Source organism: Coregonus lavaretus, assembly GCF_964263955.1.
Source record: "Coregonus lavaretus genome assembly, chromosome: 29".
NCBI classification, from domain to species: domain Eukaryota; kingdom Metazoa; phylum Chordata; class Actinopteri; order Salmoniformes; family Salmonidae; genus Coregonus; species Coregonus lavaretus.
Window position 1 is genome coordinate 4,778,886 of NC_140016.1, and position 23,681 is coordinate 4,802,566.

The following is a 23,681-nucleotide window of genomic DNA, read 5'->3' on the forward strand; positions in this document are numbered from 1 at the left end:
GGAGAATACATTGAAAAACGTAATAGGCCTACTGCAGTCTAAAGAACCTCCTTGTGTTTTATGTTTTCGTCAAAAAGTAATCTAGGCTAATTGTTAATAACCCTATTATAGCCTATGTATAATTTAGAATAGTCCTAATAATAAAGACTATCCGCAGACTGAATAAAGATCAGTAAAACAGACGGTTGGGGTTTCTTATGGATAATATATATATATATTTTTACAAATAACAACATAAGATAAGATTTATAAACTATAACCTAGGCCTTCTGTTTTTATTTTTATTTAAAACAAATAAATGTTATTAATTTCACCAACATACGCTGATGCCTTGACGTGTAGCTAAGACTATTCAACTGCAGCTCGCAAAAAAAATATTAACAGATGTTCTACAAAGATGTAGACAAAAATAACAAATACCAAATCGTCCTGTATCAAATTACTTTCAGTTCTGTGTCATTGTCATTTAACCGATATGTGTTTGTAGTTTGAAGTGATGACATGTCGACATTTATAGATGTTGAAAATAGGTTAGAAAATTAACGCTTAGAAATACTCGCACATAATAAATATCAGTAGTAGATGTTTTTATTTTCCAAAGTCATCTGACCACACACAGAAAGTACAAAAACGTTCACTCTGGGGGCATAGGTTCAGAGAAAATCAAAGTGTAGGCCTACTAATAGTGCATTATTTCTAATCTACTTAAAACAAATACAAATATATATTTCACTACGAAGTGCTACATAACATTATATGTCAGGAATGGTAATGGTTGCTGAAATAAATGTAGTATTGAGGTACATTTCTTTTTTTTTGTCATTCTTGTGGACAAGTTGTAATGTGCCTGCACTGTACATTCTACATGGTCTCAATAGAATTTATCAAATATTTGTCAAAGGCAAAAAACAAACGTGGAATGAATTTAAAGAGTAACAAACTAGACAAAAACCGTTTTTTTAAATCCAGAGGAAACAAAACAAGGACAAAAGATGCATAGAATACCTTTTTTAGATTTGCATAAATACTTTCAATTTAAATTGCCCAAACTATTCCAATGTGAGACTCAAAAACATATTTCAGGGGTAACATGGCATCTGTATGATTTAATGTCTGTAGTGGTGGTTGCCTCCTTTTCAGTGAGACTGGTCTAAAGACAAAGAAAATCCTAAACAGAATCAGCAGGTTCTAGAAGGTTCCTCTATAGCTATCATACCAATGGCTTATTTTTTTACCACAAACATATTGTGCATTTTTAGCATTGTACAATTACACATCAACAAACTGAAAACGCTAAAACAATAATGATGTTTTGTTAAATGTGAGTAAGGACAATCTCAAGTTCGGGTAGACAATAGAGTAACAAACTGTATTGAACAATTCCTCCTAGTCAAACAGTCTCTCTTCAGTAGTTTGTGCTGCTACGGCAAGCAACATAGACCAAATGCAGATGTCCACCATGTTTACAGCAGTCAGAGCTGTGTAATAACTTGGCCAAAAAACCCTTCAGCTACAAAATGTCAGATCTGTCTCTTTATTGATCAAACAAGAGTTCTTCTGTCCAACATAAAAGCAGTGATTGTGATCGTTTTCATTAAAAGTTGTTTCTCCGTTTGTTTGATCAACAACAGGTGGTGTCAAAGGTCAAACCAGGTGTTCAGAGGAGCACACAGACTGCCGATATTCAGACACAAGTCAGTCAGGCTGCGTTCATGTTGAAAGATTTATGATGGTTTTAATCAAGGTGACAACGACGTAACGTCAGTCCTCTGAGATGACGTCGATGTCCTCGGGGCCACTGCCCTGCTGAGTAGCCACCCTCCAGCGGCTGACGTGCTGGCTTCCTTTCCTCTTCTGCTGAGCCTCCGGTGACTCTTCCTCCAGCTTCTGTCTCTTGTGCTTCGTCCTCCTGTTCTGGAACCAAACCTTCACCTGGGAGAGAGTAAGGAGAGACGTCGTTGAGTACTGGAAGAAACAATGTCTATATGTGCTTGCTGTAAAAACTACCACCTACTCGCTCTTCCACTTCCATGAAATACTTTGAGACAGCTAAAGCAAGCAGACATATTTTCTTCAGTAAATCTACCTTTTCTAGTATAGAATAATTACATTTACATTTACGTCATTTAGCAGGCGCTCTTATCCAGAGCGACTTACAAATTGGTGCATTCGCCTTATAGCCAGTGGGATAACCACTTTACAATATGTTTTTTTTTTTTTTTTTGGGGGGGGGGGGGGGGGGGGGGGGTAAGGGGAGATAGAAGGATTACTTTATCCTATTCCAGGTATTCCTTAAAGAGGTGGGGTTTCAAGTGTCTCCGGAAGGTGGTGATCTCCCCTATGATTTTTTTCCCAAAGTGTAATAGCAACACTGATTTTGCCAAGACAATATTTCACAGCGTGTAAAACTGTTATCGCTTCCATATTCTTTCTGTAACACTGCCAAACATTGCAATGCCTAAGGATTCACACACTGTCGTTCTTTACAGCTTTTTGCCGTGCGAATAGCGTCACATTTCTATTTTATTTCTCAGGCTGGTTGTCATTTTTATGTCTTGTTTACAAGCGTGATTCAATTATTGGTCTAATTCCTTTTAAATTAAAAGTTCAGCACATCGCAATCCTCTATTCCCAATGTATGCTATATTGCGTGAGATGATTGCGAAAAGACTGAATTGCTGTTGATTAGCAGCGTGTTTCTGATGATGATTAGAGAAATTAGGTCATAAATAATAATTGTGAAATGAACTACATTATTTATTGGCATCATCTTGCCCATCCCCATAGCTACTGTAGGACAAAACAACTTGTGGTTGAGAAACCTGGTTTTGCCATACGTTGGTTGAGTGGGTGTTGTGGAGTTCTGACTAAGAGTCTACTCATATCCTGTTTCAGTGCTCTGGAATGCAGCCATGCCTTAAAGGCTCTGCATGGTAAATCCGCCTTCTGCAGTCTCCATACAGCGTTTACTGTGATACGGCCTCTGAAGTCAGGGCATTTAGACTTCTTGCGCTTCGCTGAGCAGAGCAGAGCTGTTTTGAAGGATGTTGTCAAGGAAGTGAGTTTGTGTTTATACAGGACCTCCAGCCCTCACCTACCGTCAACCAATCATGTCAATGCGGAGCTATACAGAGCCCTTCGTATTGTTCCAAATTTGGGAGGCGCACGGCGATGTGGTACGGAGCTCAATTTGGCCTCCGCAAGCCTATAGAGGCTCCGCAATTGCGTCACACCCTCCATACGGAGCCTCCGACCATATTTTCGGATCAAGCATAAATTGGCTTTTAAGCCCTAGGGGTTTAGGGTGCGTTCAAAATCTTAAGGAGTTTAGGGTGCGTTAAAAAATATGTTACGGGTGTGTTCAAGATCACTGAGTCCCCTCACACTCACCTGCGTCTCGGTGAGGCAGAGGCCGCTGGCGAGCTGCTTCCGCTCTGCTCCCACCACATAGTGATTCTTCTCAAATGCCCTCTCCAGCCTGAGGAGCTGTGAGGGGGAGAAGGCTGTCCGGATGCGCTTCGGCTTGCGGGAGAAAGGTCCATGAAGGAGCAGGTTCTCTGGGCTGCTGTCCTCACCTGGAGAGAGGAGAGGAAGCGGAGAGGAAGCGGAGAGGAAGCAGAGAGGAAGCGGAGAGGAAGCGGAGAGGAAGCGGAGGGTTAGAATGACAGGAATGACACCGTAGCAGCTCTTGTTGTGTGTGTAAAAAGAGAAACTATAGTATACTAACGGTTGTCAAACTCAGCAAACTGATACTAATGGTTTTTACTAAGTATTTTTGTTTGTAGGCCATGATGTTGTTTGTGATTAATAGCTGGTCCAATTATACCTCAAAAAGAGGGCAAAGCACTGACTAAGGAGGACATCAGTGTTGATACGTACACACACACACACACACACACACACACACACACACACACACACACACACACACACACACACACACACACACACACACACACACACACACACAGAGAGAGAGAGAGAGAGAGGTACATTTGAAAGAAAAAACACCTCCTTGATTTATCATGGTCATGCCCAATGTTCCCTCTACTAGCTCCCCTTGGGACTACCTATCAGCCCGCGCAGAGAAGCACAAGATTGAACTTCACTCAACTTTCTAGAGTTTTCCCCTTTAGTTAACACTATCAACGTTTCCCTTTACTGTGGGAATTGTGATCGAATCAACACAATATCAGCCACTTTCAATGCAACATACTGAAACAAAACGAACTATGCAAGACTTAGTATGTAAAACTAACTTTTTGTTGTAGGCAGAACGCATCTGAGTAGGATTTTATTGCAGTGACACGCATGACTCAGCCAGTACTCTACACAGACAGGTCAGAGCCAATCAGAGCTACAATAGGCCTATATGCAAATAGCCATTGCCATATATGGATCTGTGCCATTCACTTTGAACTGGACTGTGTTTACAGTATAAGCGGTCGTGAGTAGATGTGCTTGTTCTGAGATCAAAGCGAGAGGTGCATGTAGCCACGTTTGCACATTTGTTCATATCCTTTGCTATTTAGTGAGTTATTAGCCCAGTTACAGATCATTTGTAGTCAGCAATGGGAGAGTGATTGCTTCCTACAAAACGTGTACATTTCTAGACATCTTTGAAAAGTAAGTCAGGTAAAAAGCTTTTTTTTGTCTTAAAGGGGCAGTGTTGTATTTTGAGACAGGCTTGAATAAACTAAGTAGCCAATAGGCAGAGGGGAGCATAATTTGTCTGATTCTCTGTAATAATGGTATGGGAATAATAATGATTTTTATTTTGTAAAGTGTTTTTTTGCATCAAACAACAACAACCTTTTCAGTCACCTGCTTGTCTGAAGGACAAGTTGATAAACAGGTTAATGTCAAGCCCTTCATGTTTTTTTCCAAAAGTGTCATGAATGTAGGCCTAGGTTGAACACCACACATTAGCTGCTACTGTACAGTCGTGGTCAAAAGTTTTGAGAATGACACAAATATTAATTTTCACAAAGTCTGCTGCCTCAGTTTTTATGACGGCAATTTGCATATACTCCAGAATGTTATGAAGAGTGATCAGATGAATTGCAATTAATTGCAAAGTCCCTCTTTGCCATGAAAATGAACTTAATCCCCAAAAAACATTTCCACTGCATTTCAGCCCTGCCACAAAAGGACCAGCTGACATTATGTCAGTGATTCTCTCGTTAACACAGGTGAGATTGTTGACGAGGACAAAGCTGGAGATCACTCTGTCATGCTGATTGAGTTAGAATAACAGACTGGAAGCTGTAAAAGGAGGCTGGTGCTTGAAATCATTGTTCTTCCTCTGTTAACCTTGGTTACCTGCAAGGAAACACGTGCCATCATCATTGCTTTGCACAAAAAGGGCTTCACAGGCAAGGATATTGCTGCTAGTCAGATTGCACCTAAATCAACAATTTATCGGATCATCAAGAACTTCAAGGAGAGAGGTTCAATTGTTGTGAAGAAGGCTTCAGGGCGCCCAAGAAAATCCAGCAAGCGCCAGGACCATTTCCTAAAGTTGATTCAGCTGTGGGATCGGGGCACCACCAGTGCAGAACTTGCTCAGGAATGGCAGCAGGCAGGTGCGAGTGCATCTGCATGCACAGTGAGGCGAAGACTTTTGGAGGATGGCCTGGTGTCAAGAAGGGCAGCGAGGAAGCCACTTCTCTCCAGGAAAAACATCAGGGACAGACTGATATTCTGCAAAAGGTACAGGGATTTGACTGCTGAGGACTGGGGTAAAGTCATTTTCTCTGATGAATCCCCTTTCCAATTGTTTGGGGCATCCGGAAAAATGCTTGTCCGGAGAAGACAAGGTGAGCGCTACCATCAGTGCTGTGTCATGCCAACAGTAAAGCATCCTGAGACCATTCCTTTGTGGGGTTGCTTCTCAGCCAAGGGAGTGGGCTCACTCACAATTTTGCCTACGAACACAGTCATGAATAAAGAATGGTACCAACACATCCTCCGAGAGCAACTTCTCCCAACCATCCAAGAACAGTTTGGTGACGAACAATGCCTTTTCCAGCATGATGGAGCACCTTGCCATAAGGCAAAAGTGATAACTAAGTGGCTCGGGGAACAAAACATCAACATTTTGGGTCCATGGCCAGGAAACTCCCCAGACCTTAATCCCATTGAGAACTTGTGGTCAATCCTCAAGAGGCGGGTGGAAAAACAAAAACCCACAAATTCTGACAAACTCCAAGCATTGATTATGCATGAATGGGCTGCCATCAGTCAGGATGTGGCCCAGAAGTTAATTGACAGCATGCCAGGGCGGATTACAGAGGTCTTGAAAAAGAAGGGTCAACACTGCAAATATTTACTCTTTGCATAAACTTAATGTAATTGTCAATAAAAGCCTTCGACACTTATGGAATGCTTGTAATTATACTTCAGTATACCATAGTAACATCTGACAAAAATATCTAAAAACACTGAAGCAGCAAACTTTGTGAAGACCAATACTTGTGTAATTCTCAAAACTTTTGACCACGACTGTATGCTGAATGATAGAACAACTATTTCCATGTTAAAATGTTATGGGATGCATTTTCTCCATTGTTTTTGATGGTAGGCCACTCTGGTAGTCCTACATTATGATCAAATAGCCACAGTAGACTACTTGGCCACTGTTAAAACTAACTTAAAGCGGGTACAGCCTCAGTGTTCACAGGAAACGCGTGCCGGAAGTTGCACAGAATTTTCACAATGTTCAAGTTTGCGCTCAGCAGACCTGAAATTTGCTCAGTGCCAAAACAACATTTTAGAGAACATTTGTCATGACCCAACGAGAACACACAGAGGACCTATATAAGCATTTGTTTATTGTGAGAGAAACGTATCTTTGCTATTCAGATCAAAGTGTTTCAAAATAAGACACTTTAATTAGGACATTGCTTCGTTGCGCAAAATGTAACAAAGAGATGAATCACATGTTTTACTTTTTAATAGTACTGTAATTTAAAGTGAGTTATTATTCCATAAAGCTTTGTGAACACTTCTCTTAGGCTAGACTCAATAAAAACCTCTAGAATAGATTGTCTAGTTTCAATCCTGAATCCCATTTCATTCAGAAGCTATGGAAGGCAGGTTCATTCAGAAGCTATGGAAGGCAGGTTCATTCAGAAGCTATGGAAGGCAGGTTCGTTCAGAAGCTATGGAAGGCAGGTTCATTCAGAAGCTATGGAAGGCAGGTTCATTCAGAAGCTATGGAAGGCAGGTTCATTCAGAAGCTATGGAAGGCAGGTTCATTCAGAAGCTATGGAAGGCAGGTTCATTCAGAAGCTATGGAAGGCAGGTTCATTCAGAAGCTATGGAAGGCAGGTTCATTCAGAAGCTATGGAAGGCAGGTTCATTCAGAAGCTATGGAAGGCAGGTTCATTCAGAAGCTATGGAAGGCAGGTTCATTCAGAAGCTATGGAAGGCAGGTTCATTCAGAAGCTATGGAAGGCAGGTTCCTTCAGAAGCTATGGAAGGCAGGTTCATTCAGAAGCTATGGAAGGCAGGTTCATTCAGAAGCTATGGAAGGCAGGTTCATTCAGAAGCTATGGAAGGCAGGTTCATTCAGAAGCTATGGAAGGCAGGTTCATTCAGAAGCTATGGAAGGCAGGTTCATTCAGAAGCTATGGAAGGCAGGTTCATTCAGAAGCTATGGAAGGCAGGTTCATTCAGAAGCTATGGAAGGCAGGTTCGTTCAGAAGCTATGGAAGGCAGGTTCATTCAGAAGCTATGGAAGGCAGGTCCGTTCAGAAGCTATGGAAGGCAGGTTCGTTCAGAAGCTATGGAAGGCAGGTTCGTTCAGAAGCTATGGAAGGCAGGTTCATTCAGAAGCTATGGAAGGCAGGTTCGTTCAGAAGCTATGGAAGGCAGGTTCATTCAGAAGCTATGGAAGGCAGGTTCGTTCAGAAGCTATGGAAGGCAGGTTCATTCAGAAGCTATGGAAGGCAGGTTCGTTCAGAAGCTATGGAAGGCAGGTTCATTCAGAAGCTATGGAAGGCAGGTTCATTCAGAAGCTATGGAAGGCAGGTTCATTCAGAAGCTATGGAAGGCAGGTTCATTCAGAAGCTATGGAAGGCAGGTTCATTCAGAAGCTATGGAAGGCAGGTTCATTCAGAAGCTATGGAAGGCAGGTTCATTCAGAAGCTATGGAAGGCAGGTTCATTCAGAAGCTATGGAAGGCAGGTTCATTCAGAAGCTATGGAAGGCAGGTTCATTCAGAAGCTATGGAAGGCAGGTTCATTCAGAAGCTATGGAAGGCAGGTTCCTTCAGAAGCTATGGAAGGCAGGTTCATTCAGAAGCTATGGAAGGCAGGTTCATTCAGAAGCTATGGAAGGCAGGTTCATTCAGAAGCTATGGAAGGCAGGTTCATTCAGAAGCTATGGAAGGCAGGTTCATTCAGAAGCTATGGAAGGCAGGTTCGTTCAGAAGCTATGGAAGGCAGGTTCATTCAGAAGCTATGGAAGGCAGGTTCGTTCAGAAGCTATGGAAGGCAGGTTCATTCAGAAGCTATGGAAGGCAGGTTCATTCAGAAGCTATGGAAGGCAGGTTCCTTCAGAAGCTATGGAAGGCAGGTTCATTCAGAAGCTATGGAAGGCAGGTTCATTCAGAACTAGAGGGTTATTCTACCACTATCGATGGCAGGTTCATTCATTTTTACATTTGAGTCATTTAGCAGACGCTCTTATCCAGAGCAACTTACAGTTAGTGAGTGCATACATTATACTGGCCCCCCCGTGGGAATCGAACCCACAACCCTGGCATTGCAAACGCCATGCTCTACCAACTGAGCTACATCCCTGAACATTCAGAACTAGACGTTTATTCTACCACTATCGATGGCAGGTTCAGTGATTCTCTCTATATTGTGACATTAAGCTCATTTATATCCATGTAGGGCCTTAAGTGTATTCAACGCTGAGAATGAAACCTAAGCGTTTAGTAACGCCTCATATGACATCATACGTAAATATCTTGGGCTGGAAAATGCAAAAAAACAATTGTTGTGAAGACGAAGTGTTGTGCAATTAAGCAAATTGAATCGAATGCACATGCCTGATTTCATTCAACACAGGGCAATAGTAAAATGTCCTCTTTCAGTTTCATGTGTACGTGACTTTCTTCTCGCCACAGGCCCAACATCTGCACTCCCGGGATTAGGGTTCGTTTATTAAAATGACACATAAAAACGTAATATTTTACATAAGCAAATCCATCAATAAATTATTTGACCGCCGCATGAAAAGGTTGTGCCTGGCTTGAAAAGAACCTTGCAGCACAAATATAACCTCAAAACACGTGTACGCAAAAGTCGGTTACAGCTCGGCAGTTGAGGGACAATATGTGGGATGCACCGAAGCTGTGAGCAATGACAGGTCGGTCAAACCAAATGAATTACATCAGCAACAGTAGGGCTACAGTGTCCAGCCATATTCATTCACGTGCAAAACATGGACCGAAGATGGAGCATCTCTGAAAGGAGATGGATACAGAGAAGCCATCAAACTGACCATGACCTTTGGACTAGCAAATACTGTAGCAATGGTACACAAGCTGGAAAGCATCCAAAAGGTGTCCTGAATATAGGACTAATGTACTATGGAAATACTTTGTTGGTGATATTGCTATGATGAAACATTTTGTCTACAATATTTTTGAGATAATGTCATGCTAATATAAACATAGTTTGAAACTGACCTGATGCTCTCTGCTACAGACAGTTAAATTAGTTAAATGATAGCACTGTCTGTGGAAACAATTACAGTACCAGTCAAAAGTTTGGACACACCTACTCATTCAAGGGTTTTTCTTTATTTTTACTATTTTCTACGTTGTAGAATATTAGTGAAGACATCTAAACTATGAAATAACACATACGGAATCATGTAGTAACCAAAAAAGTGTTAAACAAATATATTTTAGATTTTAGATTCTTCAAAGTAGCCACCCTTTGCCTTGATGACAGCTTTGCACACTCTTGGCATTCTCTCAACCAGCTTCATGAGGTAGTCACCTGGAATGCATTTCAATTAACAGGTGTGCCTTGTTAAAAGTAAATTTGTGGAATTTCTTTCCTTCTTAATGCGTTTGAGCCAATCAGTTGTATTGTGACAAGGTAGGGGTGGTATACAGAAGATAGCCCTATTTGGTAAAAGACCAAGTCCATATTATGGCAAGAACAGCTCAAATAAGCAAAGAGAAACTACAGTCCATCATTACTTTAAGCCATGAAGGTCAGTCAATAGGGAACATTTCAATAACTTTTAAAGTTTCTTCGAGTGCAGTTGCAAAAACCATCACACGAAGCGTTGCCTGTATTGCGGGACTACAGGTCATTTTGTGTCCACCTGTCCACTAAAAGACCAGGCTCACCGGCAGGAGCGAGTACTCTGGTGGGCCATACGGATAACTTTTCCTCTGCCCTTACTCGCACCCCTTAATTATGTTGTCTTTCCCATTCACCCTCTGAATGGCACGCATACACAATCCATGTCTCAATTGTCTAAAAGACTTCAAAATCCTTCTTTAACCCGTCTCCTCCCCTTCATCTATGCTGATTGAAGCGGATTTAAGTGACATGAATAAGGGATCATAGCTTTCACCTGGTCAGTCTGTCAGTGGTCTCCAACAGCTAGCAGCCTACCTATGAGTAGCTCGCCAAACAATTCTGAAAGTACATGCAATTTTTGTGTGTTCCACCGCAAACTGTCATTAACAAATCTCACAAGCATCAGACACTGCAAGCTCCCAGCTACTATCTAATCAATGCAACTTTGACATTCCACCCCTGGTTAGCCACTATTGGCTTAAAAAGCCAAACCTAACACAATATCTGCCAATTAATTTCCAGCAATATTGCCCCAGTCTGCCTGTGTGGTGCGCGCGTTTGTCTATCACTCCGTGAGTGGCCGTTTAATGTGATAACATTCTAGTGGGTTTACAGAAATACTTTCTCCAAAATGTTCTCAATGAAATGTTAACTGCAACTGGCAGAAGTATATCATGAGTAAATATATAATTTGTACCTATTATTTGTTATTTGCTAACTTTGGCATTAGAACCATCGCTAGACCTGCACATTAGATCGCACATTCCTCACTCGCTAGATGCGCAATTAAAGGGCCAGACGCGCAATTAAAGGGCCAGACGCGCAATTAAAGGGCCAGATGCGCAATTAAAGGGCCAGACGCGCAATTAAAGGGCCAGACGTGCAATTAAAGGGCCAGATGTGCAATTAAAGGGCCAGACGCGCAATTAAAGGGCCAGACGCGCAATTAAAGGGCTAGACATGTAATTAAAGGGCCAGATACGTAATTAAAGGGCCAGACGCGCAATTAAAGGGCCAGACACGCAATTAAAGGGCCAGACATGCAATTAAAGGGCCAGATGTGCAATTAAAGGGCCAGACGCGCAATTAAAGGGCCAGACGCGCAATTAAAGGGCTAGACATGTAATTAAAGGGCCAGATACGTAATTAAAGGGCCAGACGCGCAATTAAAGGGCCAGACGTGCAATTAAAGGGCCAGACGTGCAATTAAAGGGCCAGACGCGCAATTAAAGGGCCAGACGCGCAATTAAAGGGCTAGACACGTAATTAAAGGGCCAGATACGTAATTAAAGGGCCAGATGCACAATTAAAGGGCCAGATACGTAATTAAAGGGCCAGACGCGCAATTAAAGGGCCAGATACTTAATTAAAGGGGAATTACACTCATAAATCCGAATGTGTTCTTCAGGGCCTAAAAAATATTGTCTTCTGATGTGATTTCAGCATTGACATGGACTCAGAACATCGAATTTTTTTCGTTGTTTCTCTATGAACAATTGTAATTTTGAGAGTGAAAAACCATAGCAATCAAAAACCAGGAAAAATGAATTTGGAAAAATATAAAGCAGAATTTGGGGGGGGTCACAGATTTTATAGGGCCCCCTTAGAGTTGTTTATTAACCCCATTTTACCAGGTATATTGGCAGAAAACATAGTGCACTACTTTCTCTTGTACACTAAGGACCTGGGAAAGAGTTGCAGGGAGGAGGAGAAGATTGATTTAATGGCTAGAAAAAAAGGTGTAGCTCGCAACATGTTTCATTTTTTAGCAGTAGCTCTCATGCTAGAAAAGGTTGGAGACCCCTGCTCTATGTCATGGAAAGAACAGGTGTTCATAATGTTTTGTACACTCAGTGCCTTCAGAAAGTATTCATACCCCTTGACTTATTCCACATTTTGTTGTGTTACAGCCTGAATTCAAAATTGATTAAATATATATTTTTCTCATACCCCATAATGACGAAGTGAAAACATGTTTTTTGACATTTTTGCAAATGTATTGAAAATGAAATACAGAAATATCTCATTTACATAAGTATTCACACCCCTGAGTCAATACATGTTAGAATCACCTTTGGCAGTGATTACAGCTGTGAGTCTTTCTGGGTAAGACTCTAAGAGCTTTGCACACCTGGAATGTACAATAAAAATTCTTCAAGGTATGTCAAGTTGGTTGTTGATCATTGCTAGGCAGCCATTTTCAAGTCTTGCCATAGATTTTCAAGCCGATTTAAGTCAAAACTGTAACTAGGCCACTCAGGAACATTCAATATCGTCGTGTTAAGCAACTCCAGTGTATATTTTGCCTTGTGTTTTAGGTTATTGTCCTGCTGAAAGGTGAATTTGTCTCCCAGTGTCTGTTGGAAAGCAGACTGAACCAGGTTTTCCTCTAGGATTTTGCCTGTGCTTGGCTCCATTCCGTTTCTTTTTCATCTTGAAAAACTCCCTAGTTCTTGCTGATGACAAGCATACCCATAACATGATGCAACCGCCACCATGCTTGAAAAAATGAAGAGTGGTACTCAGTGATGTTTTGTGTTGGATTTGCCCCAAACATAACACTTTGTATTCAAGACATTTCTTAGCCAACGTTTTTTCTAGTTTTACTTTAGTGCCTTGTTGCAAACAGGATGCATGTTTTGGGATATTTTTATTCTGTACAGGCTTCCTTCTTTTCACTCTGTCATTTAGGTTAGTATTGTGGTGACTGGGTGTATTGATACACCATCCAAAGTATAATTAATAACTTCACCATGCTCAAAGGGATATTCAATGTCTGCTTTTTTTTTTACCCATCTACCAGGTGCAAGGCATTGAAAAACCTCCCTGGTCTTTGTGGTTGATTCTGTTTTTGAACTTCACTGCTCGACCGAGGGACCTTACAGATAATTGTACGTGTGGGGTACAGAGATGAGGTAGTCATTCAAAAATAATTTTAAACACTATTATTGCACACAGAGTGAATCCACTTATAATGTGACTTATTAAGCAAATGTTTACTCCTGAACTTATTTAGGCTTGCTATAACAAAGAGGTTAAATACTTATTGACTGAAGACATTTCAGCTTTTCATTTTTAATTAATTTATCAAAATGTCTAAAAACATAATTCCACTTTGACATTATGGGTTATTGTATGTTGGCCAGTGTCACAAAATCTATATGTAATCCATTTTAAATTCAGACTGTAACACAACAAAATGTGAAAAAAAGTCAAGGGGTGTGAATACTTTCTGAAAGTACTGTAGCACTCCTTACTGCCACAGTAAATAGGCTATAGCACTACAGTAGAGTATATTGGTGTCCACTCCAAATAGGGTATGCTCTTCAGCACTTCAGCTGTGTTAGCTAACTAAAGTAATGTAAGAAATGTATATTTTCTGTCACGGGACTGTCATTGACAACCATCTACAGCTGGCGCGCTGAAAACGCTTTGAACATCAGAGGGGCAAACGACAGAGACACCTCTGAAGAGAGGGAATGTGAGGAGCACAGCTCTGGTAGAACAGAAGAATGTCAATAGAGGTCCACTACAGCTGCAGGTGATGAAAGCTTTAGTCTTAATGCGTCTCAAGGGGCACTGAACACCAGCAAGCCACACTGTCCAGAAGTTATAGGATTTCCTGGTTTTAGGGTCCATGCCCTAAAATAATAACTAAATAGTATCTCCATTTTTGTGGTATATTTTCTAAATCTCAGCATCAGGATGAATGAAATAAATTGAGGAAATATGATGTAATATATCTCATGTTAAAATCTAATTTTTTTATCAGGAGTAACTATTGTAGTTTTCACCTAATATAGTAATTTATTGATACTAAGAAAAAAAAACAATATGATTTCCCCTGAGAATTTTCCCTCCTATCGTACACTGGTGAGCACCATGCTAGTTCTGGCTGGTGGTTTAGCCGCTCAGATAGACAGTCAGTCTGGCAGCATCTGCCGTATGGCGTTAGTGGTGTCACCTCCACTAAGGTGGAGAAGACTGGGACTGGGGAGGAACTCACCAGGCTGAACACTAGGCCTGAACTCTGCTTCTGCTCAGTCCTCCGCTCAGTAAGAGCGCTGATCTGGGATCAGTTTAGCCTTATAGATCATAATAAATATAATGATGTAGACTTGACTCTGAGACTCTTTGTGAATACTAACCCTAAACTGTCATGGTGGCTCAGCCCCAGCCACGGAGGGAATACCCTCCAGGGGATGAGCCTTCAACACTCTGGCCTGTACTCAGCGGGTGGCGGGAACATGGGGGGAACATGCCTCCAACACGACTACCAGGGAGCAGATGGCAGCGCCAGCCAGAGAGCTGTGTTCATCACCAGTAACACCAGTCCCCTGGCACCAACAAGACTGGTCTTGTCAGCAGTCAGCTACACACTGGGTGGTGGTGGTGGGGGGGGGCCAATCTCTCATTCTAACCCTGGATGGATGAATATGGAGGGGGTCGGATGGCGGTAAATAAGGGGGGAGGATGGTCTATTTCCGTATAAAGTATACCTATAGAGAAATAATAGTTTTTTCTTTCTCTTGAATATGAAAAGGAAACTATCAATTCCAGCATAAAGTATTATTTTCATTAAAAAATTATGATCTACTATATTAGGATTTTACATGCAAGTAATGATGATGTTTTATCCTCCTCATGTAGTCCGTCTTTGTCTCTCTCTCTCTCTCTCTCTCTATCTCTCTCTCTCTCTGTCTCTCTCTCTCTCTCTCTCTCTCAACCTCTCTCTCTCTCTCTCTCTCTCTCTTAACCTCTCTCTCTCTCTCAACCTCTCTCTCTCTCTCTCTCTCTCTCAACCTCTCTCTCTCTCTCTCTCTCTCTCTCTCTCTCTCAACCTCTCAGAAAGTGGGGGAGTAAGAAAATACATCTCCCATCTCTAACAGTAAGTGACAGTCATGATGGCTAATCCTCTCCTCTCAATCCTCCTGTCAGTAGTTAGCCTTGTCTAAACACTCGTTTTCATGGTTATTGGACACCATCAGTGAGTGGATCCGCTGTGTCTGTAAACAAAGACACTTTATCTGAGCTCCTGATCTGAGCAACAGTGACAACAATCTCTGACTCCAACTGATTACCTGACTGAAGGTTACCTGGACAGGACCGTAAAGAGGAGGAGTTCTGATCTAGGATCAGATCCCCCCCCCCCTTGTCCACATAATCTTATGCATTAATGATCTAAAAGGCAAAACGGATCCTAGATCAGCACTAATACTCCGAGACACTGTGAATACGGCCCTGGGCTGGCTGGTCAGAGAGTAACATACCTGACAGCACACCTGATGTGGCTAACCACTGCTGTCCACTGAGTCAACGAGATGAGCGTTGAAAGTTATTGATCTGTCTGGTTTAACAAATTGCTTTGTTTTTGAGGACCGCCCAGCATCAGTTAGTAAGGATGTTCACCATGTATTGCATGTATGCACTGCAAATAGCTTGAGTGAGAAGATTTAAGGTTTTGGTCACCTGAATACTGAGATTTTCCAATATTACGTTTCTCTCGTGGCTTTATTTGGTTGCTAAAGACCTTTATATCTGGTCCATTTTCAAATAGTTATTGTCTTATCAGAAATGAGCAGCCTTTAAATCTAAAGTTGAACACAAAGCAAATGAATTGAATTAAATAATATTATTATTATTGTTATTATTTGTTTATTGTTTATTATTGCTGTTATTATTTGTTATATTACTATAATATTATTATAACCAACAATTTTACAATATTACTGTCTTTTGTTACTTTTAATTAAAATTCCTTTCATATTAAATAATTATTAGTCAATTATATCTACATATTTGAGAAACAAAAATCCTTATAATCTACTTAAGTAAAGATACTTTAAAGTACTATTTAAGTATTTTTTTGGAGGGGTATTTGTACTTTACTATTTATATTTTTGACAAATTTTACTTTTACTCCACTACATTCCTAAAGAAAATAATGTACTTTTTACTCCATACATTTTCCATGACACCAGAAGTACTAGTTATATTTCAAATGCTTAGCAGGACAGGGAAATGGTCCAATTTACTTACTTATCAAGGTAACAGCCCTGATCATCCCTGGCGGACTCACTAAACACAAATGCTTCGTTTGTAAATTATGTCTGAGTGTTGGAGTGTACCCCTGGCTAACCATACATCTGTTAAGGTATCTTTACCTTTACTCAAGTATGACAATTGGGTACTTTTTCCACCACTGCTTATAATTAACTTTCTGAATAATGCAAAACCTAAAACGAACGGGTAGGCAAATGGGAAAGAAATCTTGACTATAAGCCTATTTGTTAGATAAATATTGTTCTTATTTTATATTATTTTAGTTGTATAATTGCATACATCTTACACATTTAAATCACAATTAATTTACCCTAGTATTATTATTATTATTCAATATATTAGACTATTGATCTCCTAACAACTTTTTGGGAACATACTTTATAAGAAAGTGCAATGCTTTCGATATGCATTAAATAAATGAATAAAAATAAACAATATAGTCTACTTTAATTGATTTAAAACATATATTAATGTTCCAAAATTAAACTACTGAAAATGGGCGAAAAGTATGCATTTACGTTAATAAAATGTTACCGTTTTTTACAGGTTTTTTAAGCTACCGTCGGGTGCAAACCTGGGTGCGATGTTTTATGTTTGCTCGAATGTTCCAATGGAATTCATTTAAATTCCAATCTCTGAAAAATGTACCAATAATGCATAGACTGAAAAAGTAAATATACTTTTTTTATATATATATAATAAAAGCTATAGTTGGATATTGAAACTTTTCCCTCTCCAAACAGATTTCAGTAGTTTTAATAATTTGTTTTGGTCCTGTTTTTGTTGCTTTGTTTACTACCCTTTTTAGACATGATTTGTTTCCTGAATAAAATACCATCATGGGTCATAAGGACATGTCTTCCATCAGTGAACTATAGAGTAAGTTCTCATTTCTGATGCATACAGTCATTGTCATTTAGCTCGTGCGTAATATGTCCCTATATGTGTATTTATCAAGCATGCAAGGATATGCAAGGATATGCCAAAACATATGATATTATTGAAAATAACTTTGCAATATTCATTCAATTAAAGAACTTGTTCGCTTACCTTGGAACCTGTGTCCGAGATATCTGTTTCGAAGAACCCACGGGTAGAAATTCAACGTGTCTCTCTGATGCGGGTTGAAGAAAGGCTGCGATGGAAGCTGGAGAGGATGCAGGGGAAGACCGGAGTTCCCTGTGTGTGTACCCGGGTCAGGGAACATCATGTCTGGACTGCTGTATAAAGTCCTGCCGGAGTTCTGGAAACAACTCCCAAAGGGCGCCGGGTGAATTGATTCCGTGAACCTCAGCGCTGTGGGTCTGATCGGTTCGTCCCCGGTAGTCGAAGAGTTCACGTCTTTCCCAACCAGGGATTCGATGGTAAAACATTTCTTACTATGTTGGTACATGATCACAAATAGGCTATAGTTTATATATTTCTAATAATATATTCAATAACACTGTTATAAAACAGGTGATGGAAAAGAAAACCTCACAACAGTAGTAGTAGAAGAGTTCCCGGGAAATCCATAACTCGCAGTCCCTTGCGCGTGCAAACCTTGTTGCCAATATCCGTGGACCTCTGGAAGCGGATTGCCTGTAGAGCCAGTTCAGTTGTCTCCGACCCTTGTCTTCAATGGGTTATCGACCGGATTTCTCCGCTGTAACGATCTGCCCAAAATCAAGTTTCGGTTCCAGCTACCACTGCAGCGTCAGATTTATTAGTCTGTGATTACTTTATGTTTATGACAGTCTGGCTCTTGTCTCAGTCTCATCACTCCTGGAAACCATTTTTGGACTGTGCTGCATTAGGAGCGAGGATCAGTAGGCTAAGCCTTTGAGAAAGAGCCTGTCACTCGTCAGACTCAATACCTGCTCTCAACTGTCGCTGCCAGAGGTGTGGTGGGCATGCGCAGATAGGACGGTGTAGCCTAGCATAACAGCCATTTTCTAGTCTAAATGAGTTGCTTCTGCTTTATTGAATTGATTTGTGACTAATAGCCTATCCATATGCGTTTATTTCAATGTTACAAAGTGATATCATATTAAATCAGAAGCACCATAATTTGAAGGATGTTGTTGTTAATTATTTACTAATTATAACTTACTTATAACAAGTGTATTATGCCCCAAGTCCCCCCCCCCCCGCCCCCCAATAGAAAATAATAAAAAAGGTTCTCACACAAATAAGTTATTCTGCTTTTTCCTATTTGCAAAGGTAATGTATCCTATAGCCCATAGCTGACAGTAGCACCTGTAGGTTGATTGCACAACTGAATTCTAGGTCAAAGATCAGACTAGTCCTAACCTTTAAACCTTTAAAGCCACTTCTAACAATTTGAACATGATAATTCTCGGGATTAACTACAAAATATCTCTGAGGTTTACTATTATTATTATTTTTTTTATCAAGGCATCCAAAACCACTGTGGACTGAAACTCCGTTACATAGGTCTGCAAAATGAAACACATTTACAGAATAGGCCTATAGGTCTGCTAAATGAAACACCTTTACAGAATAGGCCTATAGGTCTGCTAAATGAAAGTCCTTTACAGAATAGGCCTATAGGTCTGCTAAATGAAACTCATTTTGAGAATAGGCCTATAGGTCTGCTAAATGAAACTCCTTTCCAGAATAGGCCTATAGGTCTGCTAAATGAAACTCCTTTACAGAATAGGCCTCTAGGTCAGCTAAATGAAACTCCTTTTGAGAATAGGTCAGCTAAAGAGGTATTTTTTGACTAAGGTCTGGGAAATATGTCCTCTTCATGTTATGTCCAGGGTGCCTTCCCTCCCTCTTGGGTAGTTACCATCTTAGATGTTGTTGAGGGAGAGGAGGGGGAGGGGGGGGGGGGGTACCAGTAGATCAGAGACCCAGCCAGTCCCAGGAACCCAGGACAGATGTCAGTCCTTTCAGGGGAGAAATAATCAGGACGAACCACAAAAGCCCCCCTGCTTCCATCTTTCATGATCTGCTCTGTGGAAGCTGATGTGAACGACCAAGGGCCAAAGAGCCCTTTGAGTCCCAAAGGAGTTGTCTCCACCCCTCTTGTCCCCTATACCAATCCTATGCCGCCCAGTCCCCCTGTATAGAATTAATAGGTTTTACTGGCAGATCTAGCCCCGGAGCCTTTGATTCAGGCGGCCATTAACAACTATTAATTTTGCCTCTGGCAATTAATGACAGATTTTGCTGATCTGAAAGGAGGTATTAAGCAGTTGGAGTTTTTGTAGGTACACAGGGGTGTGAAGCTGAGTTAAAATGTGATTATTGTCCCCCTGCATGGTCTGTCTTGAATCAGCTAACTGGAGTTAAGTCCCTTTTACATGGAATGAGGTTACTCTATTCAGAAAGGAACAGACATAGGATGTGTTATAGTAAATGGCAGCCATTTACTTTATTCTATATAGTAAGCTATAAAGGACATGTAAAACATGAGCAGTTTTACAGAACTCTGTTGAATGGAACATTCATCTACACATCAGGTCATTACAGATTACCTTTATAGTTTCAGTACATTGAATGAGGAATGAAAACAGTCCCCTTAAATATACATATTCGTTGATTATATTAATTCAGTATTTTAATAACAACTGTATTAATTCGAAGTTACAGTACAGGCATAGTTAAGTACATCTGTCAAAGGTAAAGCATCGTTTTGCCAACTCTTCTGCTGGCTTAATTATTTATTTATTTTAGGTGGTAAATGAATGATGTCAAGTGAATTAATTGGTTATCTGGGGAGCTCTATTTATGTGGTCAATGCCCTCTAGTGGATGTTGATGGTCTCAGTATAGGTCAGCGCCGGGATAGAATTCATGATATATCTATTTTAATAAAAAAATACAAGGCCTTCTATTTTTCATAATTACCTATTAGCAACATTTTTATTTTATTCAATTCAATACTATTCTTTTAAAAATGTACCCCGAATTACTATAAATGTATTAATTTCACGTGTATACTTTATTAATATCTACATAATGGAAACTTCTATATACTACCTAATTGCAATTGAACCGTGAAGCATATTTAGGCTCAAATTGTGGAACGTTTTGTGCGACTATAATTGCTGTCTCCCTCTCGGAGCTGTCTTGATTTATTTACTCTCGCGCACAAACATTTCCTGTCTCTGTCAGCTCGAGTCCATAAAGGTCAATTAGGAAGAAGAAGAATGTCAGTGTTGGGTCTGACTTTAAGCTTTTACCTCCACACACCTGGCTTCTAGGAACATAATACCTGGTTAAGTGAGGGCCAGTTTGCCTGGAGGGACTTCTTTACTCATTGAAGACGAATAAACAGACTGTAGTGGCCCATAATGCATCAGTCGCTCAGTTTGGGGCTATACCTGGAGTCTTGTGTCCATCACACTATTGTCATCCGAGTATATTAGAATGAGTCGATTTGGTATATATAAATTTATGTATAGTTATTTGCAGCAAATACATTTACATTTTAGTCATTTAGCAGACGCTCTTATCCAGAGCGACTTACAGGAGCAATTAGGGTTAAGTGCCTTGCTCAAGGGCACATCGACAGATTTTTAACTTAGTCGGCTTGGGGATTAGAACCAGCGACCTTTCGGTTACTGGCACAACGCTCTTAACCACTAAGCTACCTGTCGCCCCAAATAGCGTGTTCTTTAATAAATACACACTTTCTGTTTTGGACACGGCATTTTCTATATGAAAATGATTATACACCATTTCTCATCTATAGGCCAAAGTTTTATTATAAAAATTACAAGTGAATTGCATATCAAGTAGGTAAAAAAATAAGTCAAAACAAAAATATAGAGACAGTAATCAGTAGAAAATATTCCACATTAAAGAACAGAAAAAACTGCAGTATAGGAGGCCTATATCCTGGGTTCGGTACGTGGATAAATGCAACCACATAAACTGAAAATAAATCCAATAAAAAGTCCGTGTGAAAAGGAAGGGGTGAAAAAACTAAATCACATAAGGGATGTTGTGAAACAGGAATATAAAATACATTACAAAAATGACATGGCTAAATCTTCAGTGAATCATAGCCTAGTTGATAGCTGATTGATGAGCTAAAGCATCTCATGCCAGGCCACACAGTGGTAAAATACAGGCAAGTCTCTTGTTTGACAAGAACAAGAATTCAAGAATCATCGTGAATGTGTGTGATGGCCTCAAGGCATTTACTAATATAACTTTAAATCAAAAATACACCCATGACTCGTCATTGTCCACGGAAATCAACTCATCCTCCTCCCTGCTCGATGTTTCATTGTGCGCGTGCTTCTCCGGTACATCCGCCATGTCACCGTGGGCCTTCCTCCACCGCGTTCTCCTGTTCTGGAACCAGACTTTGACCTGTGTCTCGGTCAGTCTCAGCGCTGAGGCCAGAAGCATCTTCTCCGTCCCGGTCATGTACCGCTGCTTACTGAACACCTCTTCTAGTTTAGTCAGCTGGTCGTCGGTGTAGATGGTGCGGATTCTCCTGCCGGATCTCTGCACGAAGGTTCCCCTGGATAGACAGCCCGGTTGCCCTGCAGAGAAAACAAATATTAATTTCCAAACAATATTCTTCAATATACATTACACAATGACACCTATTCCATTTGGAATTAAGAGGAGTCAGATCATCAGTTTTACAAGACAATTCAACGCGAGACCTATAATGTAGGCCAGGGTTCTTCAATTCCGGTCCTGGAGGGCTGAAACACCTCTGTTTTTCACCCTCTCCTTCTAATCAGGGGCTAATTCAGACCTGGGACACCAAGTGAGTGCAATTAACTACCAGGTAGAACTAAAAAACAGGAGTGTTTCGGCCCTCCAGGACCGGAATTGAAGAACCCTGATGTAGGCTAATATCACTTGGGCCAAAACAATAAAAGTCGGAAACATTGACGACATAAATTGAACTCTTACGGTTATACAGACCTTGATTATAACCACTTAGTTGCTGGTAGTAAACTGGGTGAAGTGAATTTGTGTCTCCAAGATGCGCCCAAGTCAGCATCGCCGCAGGATGGTTCCTTGCGCCTCCGCCTGGTTGCTGGATGTGCATGGCTTGTTGTGCGGCTGCTTCCCGGGAAGGACCCACGGAAAGGATAACTTCAACACCGAAGCAGCACGCCTTCTTTGTCTTTGATAGAACCTTGTTTGGCAACCATGAGATGTCCGTTGCTCCACCATAAAAGGGAAAGTATGATGGTGATGAGAAAGAAGATGTCCGGTTGAGGGAACTCGCGTTAAGGCTTCCTCTCGTCATGGTGCACCGTTGAGTGTGCCTCATTCTCCAGGCGGGAGGCAAGGCCTTTATACCCCGCCTCAACAGATAGATCATAGGGCCTGAAAGGTCTTGTCCCATCGAGTCAGAAACTACTTTGAGGAGATTAGTGTAAACCTGTCCTGATAGGGCCGTCTTCTGGTCGACCGAGAGCCGATGACTCAATTATGACCTGACAAAGACTTCAGACTGGAGCTTTGCATGCGGGGCTGAAGTGACAAATCACCACAAAGGTAATCATTATTCAGTAGACAGGCCTAAAGGTTTTCATTGTGATATTCAAATGAAATAATGATTAATAATTCCATTGGGTTTCGGCAAACGCCCGCCCCCAAAATTAGGCAAAATTGCCACTGAGTGCGACTCAGTTTGTGCTTATGAAATAAATGTGTTATATTCTATAATTATTAGGCTATGAAGGCACACAACCATGATCGCATATGGACAGCGCATTACATATGATAGCTTGCTTCCTATGGTATTTAAATGCAATAATGACACTTCTCATTGTCATGAAGCAGAAATAGGCCTAACTGTTGCAGTCTCGAGCAGACTTTAAATGCATAACGAGTTATGACTGATTTTTATAAACTTACCATGTCATATGCTAAATTACAGACACCGTCTATTGTACACTTCTTGGTAGTGGTACACTTATCTGTTGTTTGCATTTCTAGTGGATTCAAAAATTGGCCTTGTCTATAACCAGTGGGACAATGCAGGGTTGACTTCAAAGGTGTGTAAAAGCCCTCATTAATGGCTGTTTACAGGACCAGTAAGATTAAAGTCACACCTTGAATGACAGGCTAATTATGCACCTTAATTTACACTCTAAAGCAAAGTGCCATCAGTTAACAATCCCTATATGCATTTCCTGAGTAGGTTTCAACTGCAACAAGAACTGTAGCATTTTCAATTATAGTGAGGGACATCGACATAACAAAGCTTAGGTACAACTGTCTTCTGTCAGACAGAACTTCAAATGGATCAAATAGATCATGTTAAGTACTGAAAATACAATACGTGTTAATCATA

At 40.7% G+C, this 23,681-nt stretch overlaps 1 protein-coding gene across 1 annotated transcript; it reads right to left on the reverse strand.

Moving 5' to 3' along the window:
* Nucleotides 1–571: 571 nt before the first annotated feature.
* Nucleotides 572–18,235, reverse strand: LOC311105207 (homeobox protein EMX1-like). The gene is made up of 3 exons (XM_084147269.1): nt 17,448–18,235; nt 3,391–3,575; nt 572–1,932 (listed from the first exon to the last, which is right to left on the reverse strand). The coding sequence occupies exons 1-3, from the start codon at nt 17,788–17,790 to the stop codon at nt 1,762–1,764; spliced, it is 699 nt and encodes a 232-aa protein (XP_084003395.1). The 5' UTR covers nt 17,791–18,235; the 3' UTR covers nt 572–1,761.
* Nucleotides 18,236–23,681: the final 5,446 nt, after the last annotated feature.